The sequence below is a fragment of the Corvus moneduloides genome, chromosome 5, assembly GCF_009650955.1.
Source record: "Corvus moneduloides isolate bCorMon1 chromosome 5, bCorMon1.pri, whole genome shotgun sequence".
Lineage (NCBI taxonomy): Eukaryota > Metazoa > Chordata > Aves > Passeriformes > Corvidae > Corvus > Corvus moneduloides.
In genome coordinates this window covers 24,379,913-24,397,704 of record NC_045480.1, presented here as the reverse complement: position 1 = coordinate 24,397,704, position 17,792 = coordinate 24,379,913, and the positions used below count along the sequence as shown (strand labels likewise).

General features: G+C 37.6%; 1 protein-coding gene across 2 annotated transcripts; it reads right to left on the bottom strand.

Annotated features, from left to right (window-relative positions):
• Positions 1-4,846: 4,846 nt before the first annotated feature.
• Positions 4,847-17,555, bottom strand: TMEM33 (transmembrane protein 33). Of its 2 annotated transcripts, none has more exons than XM_032109009.1 (8): positions 17,457-17,555; positions 17,287-17,351; positions 15,876-15,970; positions 15,261-15,448; positions 14,222-14,289; positions 13,293-13,426; positions 11,267-11,350; positions 4,847-9,847 (listed from the first exon to the last, which is right to left on the bottom strand). In XM_032109009.1, the coding sequence occupies exons 2-8, from the start codon at positions 17,341-17,343 to the stop codon at positions 9,718-9,720; spliced, it is 756 nt and encodes a 251-aa protein (XP_031964900.1). In that variant the 5' UTR covers positions 17,344-17,351; positions 17,457-17,555; the 3' UTR covers positions 4,847-9,717. The 2 variants fall into 2 exon arrangements, with proteins under 2 accessions (XP_031964900.1, XP_031964901.1); XM_032109010.1 differs by having other exon boundaries at positions 17,443-17,486.
• Between the last annotated feature and the right edge of the window lie 237 nt (positions 17,556-17,792).

Below are 17,792 nucleotides of genomic sequence, written 5' to 3'. Positions count from 1 at the left end.
TTGGTATTGTAAATATGAAACAAGAAGGAAAATAATACAACTGGAATAGCATAGACAGATTAATAGATACCAACAGTGTGGTGATCAACCAGGATTTACACAATCAGCTACTGTGCACGACCCCTTATATTGGCAAACACTGAAAACTGATGGAGACAAAGAGCAAGTAAAAGAGCGTCAATAACAGCCTATTCTGTGTGGAATAGCCAAGAACATAAAGCAATTGATAATGAATTACCAAGACTCCTGGCATGCAGCTGCAGCATCCTAAGAAAAAAAATCAACTGTATTTATGAGCATCTCAATTTATGAGTTATCAATCACTAGCAATGAACAGAGAAAAATCCTAAATGATATGGTATTTCAGGACATCCAAACTGCATTTAACAACTTTTTCTCTGTGGCAAAGAGTACTATATACAGCAAATCTGTGAGATCTTGTTTTCAATCAATATAGCTGGAATTGCATTCTGAGGTTTAATTTTGAATGAGGGTTATTCAATGACTACTTTAAGCCTGTATTTCATAAAATCAACCTAGGAAAAAAAAAAGAAGTCTCATTCACATTCAAGTTGCTAAATGCTAAACTGATAAGAAAATATTATTTCCATATACCATGCTTGTACATGGGCTTTGTGCCATCTCAACCTCTGTCTAGGGGACAGAGGTTACTCATGTACCAATTGTGTCAAGATCTTGGTATGTCGCTCATAAGAGGGGGAGACTTGCTACCATGTCAGAGTCATTTCCTCAGGCCTCCTTTTGCAAAAACTCTAGAACCCTTTTTTATACAGCATATTACCTTGCCTATAAAAAATTATAAGGTTAAGTTGCCTTACGAGGTCTTCAGGAAGAACAGGGACTATGGCTACAACCTGTTTTATGGAGACACTTGAAAAGTTTACGTAGAACTGCTTGCAGATCAAGAAAGCCAGGTGACTGGATTGAAATACAGACCTTTGAAAACTTTTTTCCTTATTCCTGTTTATTTAAAATAACTCAGTAACTGACTGTATTACTCAAGCTACAACAGTCCATCATGATGAAATTCTGCAATATTACTGCCTAGCAAGAAATCTGTGATATGTAAAGGCTAATAAGAAATGAATTATTTTAGTGTTCCTTGTATGAAAAATGAAGTAATATAAAGCCAATTTGAATATTTTTAAATTTGAAATTCATTAAATATTCAAGTTCATACAGTGGAGAGAGACTTGCCATGTCCCCAGATCCACAGGAAGAGCTGATGGTATTGACTTAATATAGTTTAAATTACTCTTTAGGATTCCCATCATATCCTGCCTTGTGGGTCTCTCACAGAGCGTAACAAGAGGAAAAAAGGGAAAAGGGAAAGACTTTTGATTTTTGTACCTTTTATGACACATATACGGTTAACACAAGCAGCTACATACCAGTAGTACAAAACATATGTGAATAAATGAAGTGTCCAGTGGTACCAAATAACCTCTAAGTTTTTCAGGCAAAACATTTAAATTCACAGAAAATGAGACAATATTTTGTGGTGGGCAGGTGCATGAGGAGAATGACTCTTCCAAAGCACAGAATGGTGAATCTTCAGAAGCTGCATAACACCACTCTGAGTCACACAGGTCTGTAAAGCTATTTCATGGTCATTGGGTCAAAGATTTACATAAACTAAAAGTAAATATTTTCATTTCCAGCACACGGATAAGTGTTTTCAGTTATTCACATGCAGTTCATTCACCTAAACATCGGCAGTCATCTGCAGTTTCTTGAACTGGGGGCAGCAGTGCTCAACAAGCCGTTTCAAACCCAGCAGCAGCAGCAGCAGCAGATAGTGACTGCCAAAGGACAATAAATCATGAAGAGGCATTATTCTCCTGAGAAATTTAAACGGAAAGTTACTTTCCTGTAGCCAATACTCAGGACGAGCACATTACATTACTAAAACTTTTAGCTTCATAGTTGCAAATCAGCCACTAGAGGTCAGTAGTTTGGAATAAAATTAGCACACGGAGGAAGAATTCCATTTCATTTCAAATGGACAAATCATATAATTAAATAGAATTTCCAGCCTCTGAGTAAGGAAAAAGAACTCTTAAGGTTAGCAGCACTTACCTTCACCCAAAAGCAGAAAGCTAGTTTAAAATTCTTAAAAACAATACTAGGTACATAACACATAAAATACTGAAACAAGTACTCATTCTTTACAGTAATATACAGACATGCATAAAAACACAGGTCTGGAGGAAGCTTCTTGCATCATCAGGTTCAGTCTCTTGCTACTCCACTTGTCCTATAATTTCTTACATGAACCAAGCAAGGACCAGCTTAAAAGCAGCTTGATTCTTTTGCTTGTAAGAAAAAAAAATTACAATAATGTGAAATAAGCTCAATTAGTACTTTTGAAGTGCATAAAGGCAGTGTATTAGAAGCACCTGTGCAGTGCAAGAAACTTCTTTAACAACTATTTCCCTTACAAATGTGTAACATTCTGCAGAGAGAGAAGGCCACCAGAGGACAGGAAGAGGCTGTTTCATCATGAAGTGCAAAGTATATTAACACTTCCAAAAAGGAGGAAAAACCCTCAAAGTATTACATTTTATTTAGTCATGTATCTAGTGATGAAAGTATACATACACATCCATTCACGGTACATACACACTGGTGCACCTGAATGTCTTACCTCTGCCTCAGTGTGATGTTAAAAAATCTGAGATAATTAGAAATGTGAATAGAGCCATTGGATGCTCAAACACATATATGCTGAACTTGATGCTTGTTGCTGTACCTGTAGTTTTCTAAGGCTTCAATATTTCTCTGTATTATACAGTTACACAACTGAAAATGCCACTAGACATATGAAAATTCAGAAAATCAACCTCGGATTTCCATCTGTCATTACAAAAAACTTTTCATTAATGGCTTTGATTTATACTTTAACACTGAAAGGATTCATTTATTTCAATTATTTTTGTTGTGCTTTAGTCAGAACCTAACTGAAGTTGTAATAGCAGAAAGTATGTTGAAAGGGATTGTAATACACAGACATCTGTTTGGTCATCTTTTCCAGATTAAAAAAAATTAAATCCAAAAATATTAAAATACTAAGTTACAAATATCTTGTTCTATGCAAACATACATCAGGACAAAACCTCATGAGTTGTATGTATCAGGTCTTCCCCCGGATTGCCAAGAAAAAAAAAAAAAACCAAGCCCAGAGCATTTCTTTCTTTACTGTTTCACTACAGAAGCTTCAAACATAATAGAGAACACATAATTCCACTGCAGCTGTTTTCTATTTTAAGTAAACCAAAATTAGACTGTCATCTCCTGTACCATGTGGCTATTTCAATTGTATTTTAATTTTTATGGAGAATAAATTATACATAATTTACAGCATGAAAACTTAAGTACTATCCAGAGGATACTGATGGCATAAAACCATGAATGGTGAACTGGGGCTTGTGAAAGCAACAGAGCACACAGCAGGATTTCCAGACATCTTTTTATCACAGAACTGTGTGACTCTTGGAGTGTCCTGCATAGGGCCAGGAGTCAGACTTGCCGATCCTGATTGGTCCCTTCCAATTCAGCATATTCTATGATTCTGGGATTTTCTGTGTTCTCATTATTTTTCTCCCCATTCTTCTTCCTTCCTTTTCTATTGCATTTCCACCTTCATGAAAACTACAGTTGATACTGCTTTAAACCCTGCAAATAATCTAGTCCTGCATCTTTTACAGTTTCTGATTTTCAGCTTAATTTTCCTGTGAAATATCTTAACTAACTAATGCATCATCTTCATCTAACATACTCCTGCTTTTAACAGTGGCAAAGGAACATGAGCAAATATTCATAGGAACACATATAGCAAATGAAAATACCATGATCTGCATTTGTTCCAGGAAAGCAGTTTCCCCAAGCCAGGCAAGAGTCTGGACTGTTCCAACACTTCACTCACCTCACAAGCAAGTTTTCATGGTCAGACACATGGAAGCTGTGATAGAGATGAACTCAAATCAATTTAAAGTAAGAACAAAGTCTTTCATGGCTCCTCAAAATACAATCCATACTACTGCTTTTACAAAAGCCCAGCTGTATGGTGGTAGCCTGGTGTGGTAGAATAAAGCCCATCTGATTGGCACTTGGGTTGAACAGAAGTTGGCTACTAACTGTGCCATCACCAATGAGCTACACCTAGCCCACAAGAAGAGGATAACAGGGTCACATTATTAAAAACAGTGGTTCACAGTTTTGCTTAGTAATTGCAAAACAAATTATTATTATCCTGACAAAAATTCCAAGTAATTCAGCAGTAACCACGACTCATTTTCAGTTCAGCAGTGGCACCTACTTAGGTAGTAGGATGTAATCATAGTCACAAAGTAACCTATTCTAAAATTAAAACACAGGAATTTTGCCAAAACACAGGTGTACAACTTTCTCTATTAACACCTGCACTGAAAACATGGCAGTAAACTGGGCACACAGGTAGATTTTCTTCCACAGGACTTGGAATTACCTATGCCAGATATAAAGCAGAGTAGTTCCAATGAATTAAAGACAGGAATCAGCTCTTTTTTCTGTTTTGATATACACCTTAATCTTCCTGTTTCTCTAGAAAAAGTAAATGAGGTGCTGCAGTAGCTCACTGCATCCTGCACTATTCTAAACACATACACAAAAAACAAACACCCAACATGCACCTGGAACATTTAACACAAAGCTGTTGGTCACTAACTCAAATTGACTCAGAGATTGGAACTTAAATAAGTGCTGTTTTGCAACACACCCTAGTAATAGTTAAAATCCAGAAAAAAAACACAATCTGATTTCAAGAACATCAACAAAACAATAGGTATCAATACAGAAAACTATTTAATTTGTTTCAAAGTATTTGAAATACAAATACTTGACATACAAAATATTTGACATACAAAGCACATACTGTGAAGAAGGGTCACAATAAATTACAAATGGAGATACTTGCTCATTCACTGAGAGAAGCCCTTGGTATTTCCAATTTCATACCATCAAATTTATCATTCTTGCTGATTTAAGCACAGCACTGAACAAATATGGATCCCAGTGCTTTCTTTCACAGGTACTGGTATGGATGATTTACTGCAGTGATCCAATTTGAAAATCAGTAGGGACCAGTAAATCGCTGCATAAAAGAAAGAGCGAATGAGGTGCTTTTTCCTTAGTGTCAGCAGCCTGCGATTATTATGTTTATTAGATTTTCTTGAAAGGGCTTCACATTTTCTCAAATATGCAGGAGAACTGTATTTCCCCTCTGAGCCCTTACATTAGCATTTTGTGCCTCAGTCCTTGAATACAAGTAAAAGATGAATTTTTCAATTAATTTTAAAAGTTTATACCAGCTGGATGGCACAGAACTAAGCAATGAAACTCCCTTACCTGCACAACATCTGCCATTATCACAGAGCTAGCTTCTGCAGAGAAGTTAATAAGTAATGCTGAGCTTTTATGAAAAAGATTTTTGAATTCACATTTAAGATTAAATTCTATTACATTATCCATACTGATATCTTTCCATCTTTGAAATAAAGGATTGCTTGAGGTTCTGTCCTTAAAAGGCAATTTAAAACAGCAAGGCCTGACTGTTCCTGTGACTTTAAGAAAATTATAGCACTATAGAAGTTACAATACAAAGATACACTAACCAATTTCAGTGTCTATATAGTTTAACCACAAATAGGTGTACCACAGCAATTAAAAATTATAGACAATTTAAAAAGATTAGCATACCCTACTACCATCTAGTACCTTAAGTGCTTGGGATCTTACTCTGCTGCATGATTTTTTGTCAGAGATGATGATACAAGGGCCACACCTAGCATTGCACATGAAAATCAATTTTTGACACCACTTTAAAAGAACATGGTGTTCTAGCGCAATGGTCTTCTTTACCCTTAATCTGAGCAATGTAAGGTACAGTACCTTTAAAGTATTTAAGCCTACAGTTAGTATAATTTTAGGAGCAGGACTAACAAGTCATATGTGGAGTAGAAACAAACCAGTTTCCTCTGGGCACTTGTCCAACTCTCTTTTTTCTATTTCCTGCTCTGCCAGAACTCTTACATCCTCTCAGGCAAGCGCTCTTTCCTTCCATGTCTCTATTCCTGTCTGTAAAATAACTTCCTTAATAAACATAGCATCTGTACAGCAAAGGTTGCAATACAGGTGCCTAACAATAAAAGGGTCTGACACAGACTGTACAAAATAACTGGCTACATTATTTGTTTGGACAGTACTATCACATACATAGTTAGCAGCTCAAAAACTGTTGGAAGAAATAGTGGCTCATAATTATAATAATTTTTATTTAAATCCTTGAGACATTAACAGATACTGCTCCACTTAAACACCCATCAAAGAAAGGAGCAAAACATAAAACTGACAGCACAGAAATCACAATAAATGTATAAAATTAAATAAAAGGCAATAAAGGAGAGGATGGATATATTGGTGAGTTACTTTTACGTAAGAAATCCCAACTGGCATTAGCTACTCCAACAGACTCAATGGCTCCTGATACCTTACCTACAGATGAAAACAGACAAGTGTTATATTGAAGTATCACTTCTACAGAAAGCTTGTACAGAGCAAGGGATTGGGCTACCCACACAATCTATGCAACAGCACTTAACCTATGAAAGCTGACAAAAAGCAATGAGCAGTGTGATGTATACCAGTGGAAACAGTTATCACATTAGGTACCTTTCAGTAATACAGAAACTCATCTGCTTCAGTTTGGAGTTGGCAGGCACTTTATGGTCAGTTGCAAAATTTCTCTACAATCACAGACTTCTGTCACAGCCTCTGCACCACAGGTAGCTGTTGACAGCATAGCAGCATGAACATACAGCTCTCTTCACCAAAAAAAACTCAAGCTATCAGGATACAACCAGAATTTTATGTTTAATTTAATAATTAGAATAGAAACAGTCACAAACTGTGGTGAGGAACCAGGCTCAAGGACAGAATGTTTTTGCTGGCATTGAGGAAACTCAGTGTTATCACTTAGGCAGCTGAAAGGCTACAGTAAAAATCAAAGTTGATGCAGTGCACAGGTCAGTTACCCTATTTATTTGGTTTGAACATTATTCTTACAACATTGTTCCATGTTTTCTCAGCATATCAGAGAAGTAAGTTTTACCAGGCCACAAGCTGCTCATTTGTCAAGCAACTCCTCACAAAGTCAAGAATATACTACTGGCCAAATCAAATCAAATCAAATCCCATTTATGAAATTTCCTCCTCTTGGTCCATTTTCAAGACTTAATAGAGTTAAATTCAGTATCCACACATAAGTTCTACTTCATTGCACTGTCTTCCAACTCTTTACTCACAGCATTGTCATTCACTTATTCCTTTTAATCCTTCTCCGGCATTCATGGAGTTGGATCTCTACTTAGCATCCTTCAGTTACAGCTGCATTACACTGGATCCAGTTTAGACTCGTCTCTAATTTAATAACATCATACAATTAAGGAACAGGAGAATGCACCTGTAACAGCAGTCAGACCACAAAAATTTGCTCAGAAGTAATATGTTGTTTTGCTTACAGTAATTACAGATTTATTTGCCTTCCACTCCCAGTGTGGGGGATCAACTTAGATGACCAAATTAACTTTTAAATCGCAGTGGTGCAAACAGCTGAAGAGAGTCTGATGTCACCATTCAAAAAACACATCATGCAACATGACAGAGGGTCTAGAATCATGCTGAGGAACTGAAACGGTAATAAGTAAGTCTGGATTTTTTTCTCTGATTAGATACCATTGTTGCAGTGCTCATTCTTGGGTTAGATTTTGAAGGAAAGGGTCATAAATTTTTGCACCTCAGAAGGCAAAAATTCCCTATAAAATAATTTAGAAATGCACAAGACATTATATCCCAATTCAGGAGCAGCACTGGGAATATAAGAACATGCACACATACACACAGGACAGCATTCTGCTCAACTTCCAGGTTCAAGCATCAGTAAGTTGTGTTAAGAGAGACAATGAGCCTGAAAAGCCTAGCAAGTTACATTTAACACTCCTTTTATTGCAGTAGAAATTTTAGTTTTTATAAAATCCTCAAATTACAGGATATACATATAATCAATCTCATTGCAAGTCTTTAGCAGCTGTAGAGCATTAACTGCATGCAGTTGCTTCTGCAGTGTGCAAGTATTCTATAAATAGCTAATAATGTTCAGAGAGCAAGACAAGTAGTCAAAGAATATCATATTCAATTACCAACTGGTTCAACAGTACCAAGAGGTTGAGAAAAAAAATGAAATAAGTTTATAAATACATGGCTCTGATCTAAAAACTAATACAACTGGAAAGTCAGAATGATATTCACATCACAATCAAAATAACTCAACAGTTACAGGAAAATACTTTGCTTCAAGACTGTTTTTGAAAGAGTTTCACGTAAGGTTTCTCTGACCATGGAAGAATAGTTAAGTTCAGTACTACAGAAGTTTACAAAAGGCCAATGAAAGCCCCTTAACTTTATGCAGTTAGAATACTAACACTAACTACAGAAAATCTGGCAAATATTTTGCCTTGAATTTCTGGAAAGAAGTTGTGTTCAGACAGATAGTATTATTTTTTCATAACCTACCCTTCAGCTGCTGGGTGAATGCATCATCAATGTAATTAATCTGTGCACTTAATTTAATATTCACTTCCATAGTCATCAGATGGATTTATGCCAAGAAATCCTACACCCATTTGTTTCAGAAGCTGCCTAAACAGGTACAATTCTTTATGCAAATTTCCCATCACAATGAGGGTCTCAGAAACTGGAATAACAATTTATATAGAGCTAACTACAGATTAATTTTCTAAAAAGCTTGAATTACTGCAGTCTCACATTTGTGTGGACACAAGAACCAATCTGCAATGACTCTGCGAAAGTTACTTCATTTAAATTGATCAGTTCATTTGAGACATGGTTAAAGTTTAAGCATTGCATCTTTGAAAATCCTACAGGTCAACAGTTTGGCTTGGTAAAACAACTTGTTACGACAAGAAAACTGCACAGTTTTCTGTGATCAGTCTTGGTATTTCTTCCAACAGTGTAAGGTAAGATTATGTCACAAGGTAGAAATGTGGGAGAGTTCTTTTTAAGTATTATTAATAAAAATAGCCTCTCCTTTACAAAAAGTGTTATCTCTGTCAGCTTGATAGATTTTCTTCCCTTGTGTTAACTTCAAAGTGGGCTGTATTTCTACACTGAGTATAAATTGGACAAAATAGTTCTACATATACATTTTGTAAGCAGAAGTATACTGTCCAAAGTGTACTGCATAGGTATGTGTATCAACTGCTATCCACTGGAGACATCCTAAAGTAGCTAAAGTTAGTTCCAACTAACATAAACCTAGTGAGCACAGATCTCTTACAAGAAGTTTCAATCAATCTCAAACAATCCTTGATTTAAAAAATAAAGCAAAACAACAAACTTGTATGATTGGGCACGTTCTAGGTAGGATGCAGCTACTTTTTTTATCAATTAACAATACAGCACAGTAATTTTAAGTTTCTATTGTTTGTTTTTGATATGCTAAATTTCGTATTATTTCCAAGAAAAGCATATATGTATTCTTATACAGCCTGGAGTGAGACCAGTGTAAAACCAGGAATTTCCAATCATCAGCAGAAGTGCCAGCTGCTCAAATGTTCACAAATCACAAGTGCCTGAATTTGGCTATGCAACAGTTGGTGCCAATCTGCTTATAAAGGAAATGCCGCTGAGGCATAGTCTTCTTATAAAAACAGGGCACGAGGGCTTCATTATTAAGTGTTCAACAACAATCCTGAGCTCGGTGAAGAGAGTCCTGAAAAATCAGATTTAAAGACAGTTTTAAAATCCTACAGCATTTTTCAGAAGTATTATCTACATATATCTTTTTAATTCACTTCCTTTCTCAACATCACACATACACACACACAGAGACATTTTAAGTTAAATTCTTTGGACCAATTCAGTGCTGCAGTATCTTCAAGAGCATCAGAATTCTTGATTTTTAAACATTAACATTTTAACTAACTCTATATCCATCCTCGACTGGAAGCTACTGAAGTAGAGACAACAGAGAAACTCCACCTTCAAGCAAATAAACAGAAGGAAAAAAAAAAGAAATACTATAAAGACTATAAAAAGCACTCTATAAAAAGAGAAAAAATAATAATGCTTTATCACAAATAGTGTAAGGAGTTGGGAGGCAATTAAGTGTTTGTGCTACTTCTTCCCAATATGCAAGAATCCTGCACTGCAGAAGCAACTAGAAGACGACAGGCATGAGAAATAAAACCCACATCAACAGTTTCCCTTAAAACAAAAAAAATGACAGCAGAACATTTTGGATAAACTAGTTCTACTGAAAGTCAATTTTAGTATTGCACAGCTTAAATTATTTTTAGATACCAAAGTAGTAAAGCAACTTCATCGATGTTGTTGGTGTTAGTTAAAAATAAATATATGTAGTAGGATGGAACAATTGATTTCTTGCAAAAATAGGCAATAGAAGACAATTAAGCTTAAGATTCTCAGACCTGTCCTTGCATACCATGGCAGCCAAAGCCACTTTCTCGGCACTTTAGCAAGCCATTTTCTGATTAAGTAGACTGGAAAGTATGTTCACAAAACCTTATGCTATGTAATGGTCATAAGAAAACTTCTGAGAAAGCACTCACCTGAGAAAACGCTCATAGAAATATTTATGATTTCAAAGTCTAAAGCAACAATATTGGCTTGACCAACTTCATAAACAATAAGGTCCTATTTAAAATATAATTAGCTGTATTTATGAATTCAACTACAGAAGGTAATGAATATGTTTAAGATCATCCACGGCATTTTTTTCTCAAAATAAAACTTCTCTCTTTTCCAGTACTACACAAGTTTTTAAGTGCCTATTTATATATGGGCTTAGCCTCATATGTACCTAGGATCTAAAAATAAGGATATCTTTCTGAAAAGAAAGACCTTCTTCCAAAGTGTACTTTTAATTACACAAGCACGTTCTGAAAGCTCCCATTCAAGAATAGTGGTACCTTTCTGACCACTTACGTGAAAAAATCTAACCTTTAACCAGCCAGGGATTTATTTAACATCCAGGTGTATTTCACATTCTATAATTGCCACTTGCAGATGTAGTATTACGAGTTCTGCATTCATTTTAGAATGAAAAGTTTCTGAATGCCTAAGCACTATGCAGTTAAACACTAACTTCCAAAATCAATTTAGTACTTACCGACAGTATGGATTTCGTCGAGAAGAATAGCGTAATGTAAGAAACCTATAGTAAATGAATGGCTGGAGCAGACTCCCTTGTCCACTGAAAGAGAATAGTTCAGTAGAGCTTACTAGTGACAAAAAAAACCCCCAAAACAAAACACCAATACCAGGATTTTTTCTAAGAAAAGCAAGCAAACTACTTGGGCTCAAAGAAAAGCTAGATTTGGGTCACATTGGTTCAGAAAATCTAGACCTGACAAGAAAAAGTACATAACCATATACTTACAAATACAGAAGCTTCCATTACAGAATAAAACTGCTCAATGAAGCAGTTAAAGAAGTGCTGTTCTTGTATTGATTTTATATTTATGAAGTGTTTTTATATGCCTCATTTCTGGTGGTGTGCAAAGAATCACAGGAATGGTGGTGGATGTGTTCCGCAGCAAGAAAACGTGTGTTGGTCCAGCACAAAAACTGGCTGACACAAGTAGTCCAGTTACAGTGAGCCTTTTCACTTTGAATATCTGGGCCATATTTCTAGCATCTTTTGCAAAACTTCTCAGAACACATTGCAGACAATTACAGACGTATAATGCGACTTTAATGCCAAGCTAATACCCAGTTATTTCACTTACAGTGAAATTCGGTTTTGGTATTTCACAAAACTGCTGTTTCAAATGGCTGTGCTGTGAAACTGTGAAAACGCAGCACACAAACCATACACAGCAAAGCACAGAAATGCCCTAAGTTTTAGTGACTTAGGGCATGTATTTAAAATCACTTTAGTGACTTTAAATACATTATTTAAAAATTCTGTTTGAATTTAAACATGATGGCTCCAGGAAGTAGAACTCCTTCAAGTATTAGCAGCATCTTTACCCAGAAGAAAAATATAAAGTGAAAGTGAGCTACAGGAGGGACAAAAGAGGAAATCTTGAAACCTGTACAGTATTGACAAACAATTTAATATGCTACAACATTTAAAGAACAAGATCTCGCAATAGCTGCATTTAACAATTAAATTATTTTAAAATTTGGCATATGATTTTTTACAAGCTTCAGTATCTGCTAGATGACATACCAAGTAGCAACATTTCTCATATTACATTCTCCACAGAGAGGCAAAAGAAAAAAAAAAGCTATACTAAGTTCAAAGCACTTGAAAGTTTCAGATACTGGATAGAGTGTATCTGTCAGCTGGTAAGTGGTCTTAGATGAAATGCAATCCTTGAGGGCTGAAGCATTGAAATGTTCAGCAGATATAACAAAAGATAAAGACAAATTATGCATCCTATCCACTTCCAGGAAGATAAAGCCTCCCTTCTACTGGTTATGAGACCACTCAAGATAAATGCTCTCAGTATGCTATACCTTGTAGAGAACAAAGGCTGTATTCCCCCTCCAAATACTAAAAGGCGATGACCCAAACTTCAGAGACTGGCAGGTCATTATGCCTATACAACTTCAGTAGGATTCCAATATGGTCAAGATCCCTAAAATGAATTCAACAGGCTGCACAGCAGGCAAAACCAAATGGAATAAAAAAACCCCAGAAGGGTCATTGCTCAGAAGCATCATAGGAGAGAATGCAACCTGCTCCTGCTTGCACAGTTTTTGCATAATGAAACTCCATGCCATTTAAATTTCAGGAATCTAATTTTAAAAAATAAGAGTTCATTTTCAGTGAAGCTGAAAATCTTAATGTTGTATTAAACTAACCAAAATTAAACTTACTGAACAATATACTGACAGAAATGTAGGCGAATTCAAGTTTCAAGCCTGAAAAACTTCCATGTGACTCATCACCCACGCTATGAAAGGGTAGGTTTTCTGGTGCTCAGTTGCATCACAATGAATGTTTTTTGATGTCAGGATGCACCAACTTAAGAAGCCTAGGAATCAACTAAATTTTACTTGAAATTCAAGCCTTGGTCAGGCAGAACCATACAAATGGAGTACTATGATCCACAGAGAACTCATTTGCAAAAAGTAGTCTTGTGTAGCAAGTTGCTAATTATTTAAATATTTATCATAATTCTTACCTGAAGAGCATAAAAACTGTAGCTGGCATCAGGAAAATTTCATTGCAAGCAATGAATTTTAGAATATTCTGTTGATTAGCATCCAGTTTCTCTAAGAGATTTCTCAAAAAGGGCAAACTATTTGAACTTCGTGCCTTTAAATAAGAAAACATGATTTACAGAAAACCTGCAAGTTACACCTATCTTCATTAGCACAGAGAAAACAAAATACAAACAATTGTCATTTACCACCCATTTATATCACCCATTTTAAGACTTCATCAGTATTGAGATGAGTATCCTAAGGAAAACTACTGCAGGCTTGGAACTCCGTAATTTACAGAATTCAGTTAAAAGCATCAGGTGTTGCAATTCCCTCATCCACCCATTTTAGGTTCAACTGCACAGAGATGGCTACGAGTCTTGTTCAGTCCACTAGGAGGAAGTGCCCACGGTAGCAAGACAGCCCAGTTAGGAACACCAAAGCCTGGAGTTACATTGAAATGCACAAGGCAGTGCATTGAGCAGCAAGTCCAACTGGCTAGTATTTTGCTTGCTAGTCTCACCCTGTAGTTTGTTACTTTACTACTGAAATAGAAAAATAAAATTCTCAGGATATGGTTTAGCTTGAAAAAGACACATCTAAAGTTTCAACTTAACTGTTCCACAGCTTTTGTTTCCCTCAAAGAAAAGCATTTGAAGAAAAATAATTAGTGTCAACTCCAACATATCATCCCACAGAAGGGGAAAAAATAAAAAAACAAACCACCAAACCCAACCAACCCAGAAAAGTCTTCTCAAATTCTCTGTGCTGAGATTCTATACTACAGTTTCACTCTAATTCCTCTAGTGAAACCAAAGAAAACCAAACCAGAGCTGCAACTTAAACCTGTTAATAAACCCCAAGAATACCAACTGTATTAATCGTAACATATACATATCATACTTACATCAAGAACCTTCTTTGTGTATGTGGCAGCATGAAGCAGAGAGAACAGCAGAACTGGAAAAATACTCACTGAAGCAAGCCATAAGGAAAATTACAGACTTTACAAGTGCTTCATTTCTCTGTGATTTTATACTACACAAATCATAGCTCGATGGCTCTTTGCAAGAGTTTGGCTAGAATGACCTATACTGGATGAAGATATGTGTAAGTCTAAAATCTATATTTATAGCTCTTCCTTTTGCTTCTTACATCTCTTTGCTATGCCTTTTTATTAACTTCAAAATAAGGCTATCTGCAAACATGCAAAAGTATAACACACACCATTACACACCAGTGTGTTTCTACTGAAAAAAGAAATGCGTTTTTTCTGCACAGAAGGCACATGTGAGCTTACTACTCAAAACCTCTTAAATACATGTAGCCATATTTTTTGTTAAAAGATGATACAAAATTAATTTCTTTACCAAAGAACACACAGGTGGCAGCCATTGAGATTTTACAGAACAAGAATGTAGACATTTCTCTGCCAGAAAGATTTTAGGAGTAGGACATTAAGCATACATAGCGTGGCATAAAGAAATGTCAGCTCTGACATTTGACACCTTTGACAATCCACAGGAGCAAATTTTTTGCAGATTTTATTGGTTTAATAACTTATCTGAGAAAGTTACTACTGAATAATTATCTCTCTACATGATGAATGTCTGCTACAGTGAGAAATCATGTATAAACCCTGTACCAGCAATAAATGAAAATTACCAACTTCTCCAAATATCACTGGAGAGCGGTCATAAAATCCACCAAACTTAAATCTTGAAAAAAGAAAATCTAAGCAGCCAGAGAATGCAGTGCACTAATTATAGAGCTGATTAAACTGAATATGGATCAATCAACATAAGCCTCTCATATTTTACATAGAGTATGTTCTATGAATAGCAAACATTTCAAACTAGTTTTTCAAACAATGGCAAAGGTGATTAAAAGAATCAGATTTCTAATATATTTAAAAACACTAGCAGGATGACACAAGTAAAGGATACTTGTAACAGGGTAGGAATTCACAAAGATAAGGGAGTACAACAGGTAATGGCAGCTGTCCTCGAGCAAAGCCTGGGCCAGAAATGCCCTGCTAAGCTGGAAGTGCGGTAGCCTTTGGTGTAGTCGGAGGGCACTGGTAAGAGCATTTGCCAGCAAGGCACGCTGATAGAAGCTTGCTGCTTCATGCAACCTGCAAATCATCAGAGGAGATGTTACCATGTGAACCAAGCTCAGAAGTCTTCTACCCTCGAGAATTGCATCACAACTGAACAATACCTATTTCTATTATTGTACATAACCACTATTACCAAAAAATAACTCAAAAACTGGTTAACACTGACTTTACTGAAGGTGCCTAAAGTAAAACAACTCAATATATTACTCCATTTACACACAAAAACATGCATTTACCACTACTTTACATTTGCTCAACACATTTTCCAAACACATCTACAAGTGTTTTAAACCAATCTAAAATCTGTAAGCTGTTCTGACAAAAAGCATCCAAGTAAGCTGAGTAACAGCAATTTACTCTTACATGAAAAAACAATTCTATGCAAAGGGAATCTAGTTAGTTTGTAAATTTTAATGCTGTTTTACAATATTACACTACATACCCTAGAAGAGGCAGGACAAATAAAGCTGAGCAGTAGACTGTGAACAAGCGGGAAATCCACATTGCTGTATCCAACTTGTTAGCCATCAGAAATTGCTACATCGGAAAAGAAAGAAAAGGAAAAATAAAAAAAGACCAGCCCCAACAGAAGTCAGTATCTTAATATTTGCATACAATGAACATTCTTCCCAGCTATACTGAATTGCAAGTCTTTCTCCAATCTCAAATATAAGCAAATTATAGCTTGAAGCAGAAAGCTTTTCTTTTGTTCTGTGATACTTGGCTCATACAATGTTACTAGCCAGATCAAAAATAGCTTGGCTTCCTCAGAACCAAGAGGCTCCTTTGTACAATACAATCAAATACAGTCATAAGAACTTCTAGAAAAATAGTTTTCCTATCCAAACACACCTCACTAAACAGTCAGCTTCACAAATGTTACCATGTAGGGTTTCTAGACCTGACTGACTTTTGTATCGACTGCTTCAAGGTTTCTTTTAGAATACAATACACAGGTGGGGCTAAATCTCCACAATTCTTAGCAAGGGAAAAAAATACAGGGTCAGGTAAAGTTAGCAAAACTACATTACAAGGAAAGTGGCATTGTTTTGGCCTACATACTCCTGGCCTTGAACAAGCAGAAACATTTTCATAGTAATCCTGCACCTGTCCTGTTGTTGAGCTCTCCCTAACTACAGCCCTCCTCAGTCCTGCTATAGCCCCAGCGCCAGAAAGGCTGTCATGAAGCACAGAATGCTTTTGGCTATATGTGCCTCAGACTCAAAACAACAGCTTCCTTCCACCTGAAAGAGCTACGGTTTTTTTCTAAATTTGGACCAGCTTTTGAGGATTTCTCTTCTCCTCTATATTCCTAGTGCATCTCCATGGAAATGACCAGAAACCTACAAGCATCTTTATAATATGATCTCGTATCTTAGTTGCACAATATAACAACAGAAATGGCATGAAGCTGTGTCAAGGCCAGGTTAGATTATCAGGAAAAGGTTTTTCACCCAGAGGGTGGCTGGGCAGTGGAATTGGCTCCCCAGCGTCAAGTACCACGCCTGTCTGAGTTCAAGCGTTTGGACAATGCTTTCAGGCACATGGTGTGACTTCTGGGGTGTCCTGTGCAGGGCCACGAGTTGGACTCGATGATCCTTGTGGGTCCCTTTCAACTCAGCATATTCTATGATTCTGTGAAATACAGATGCTACCACATTGAATTACTTTCAGCTGAGCCATTTTCAAGAGCGGCGGCACACTAATAGCACGCTTTCAATCGCGAAGCGAGAGCGGCTTCCTCCTGCCCGCACCCGGGCGCGCAGTGCCTTGCTGCCACCCCAGCAGGACCCCCCCGCCGCCGGAGCAGCACCGCGCCCGGCCCGGGCCCCTCAGGCCCGGGAGCTCCTTACCACGGCCCCGCCGCCGGCCCCGCCTGGCATGGGCCCGTTCTGCGTGGAGTCCGCCATGGCCGCACCTGCGGGGAGAGAAGCGCCTCAGTTTGTGGGACAGGGACGACCGCAGCCGCCGCCTCCCGAGCTCCCGCTCCCGGCCCGGCCGCGACCCACCGCAAGCGCCACACCGGGCACGGAACACGCTCCGGCGGAGCCGCACTCCCGGATGCAGCCGGACGCCACTTCCCGCGAACTGCGGCGCTGCCGGGCAATGTAGGCGGTGACTGGGACGCTCCCAACGGCGCTGGGCGGCGACGCGGGGATGTCCCGGCGTGATTGCGGCGGGTGCGGCGCTGCGGCTGCGGGGCGAGCCCGCTGGGCAGGACACTGGTCCCTTCCCCCGCTGTGCAGAGCAGCCGCAACGACAGCCCCGTCTGTAGGGTCTATTCGGGAGCACTTGTGTGTGGTGACAGCAACGGCAACACTATTAATGCGCGCTTCGGCCCCAGTGTGGGGAGTGTTTG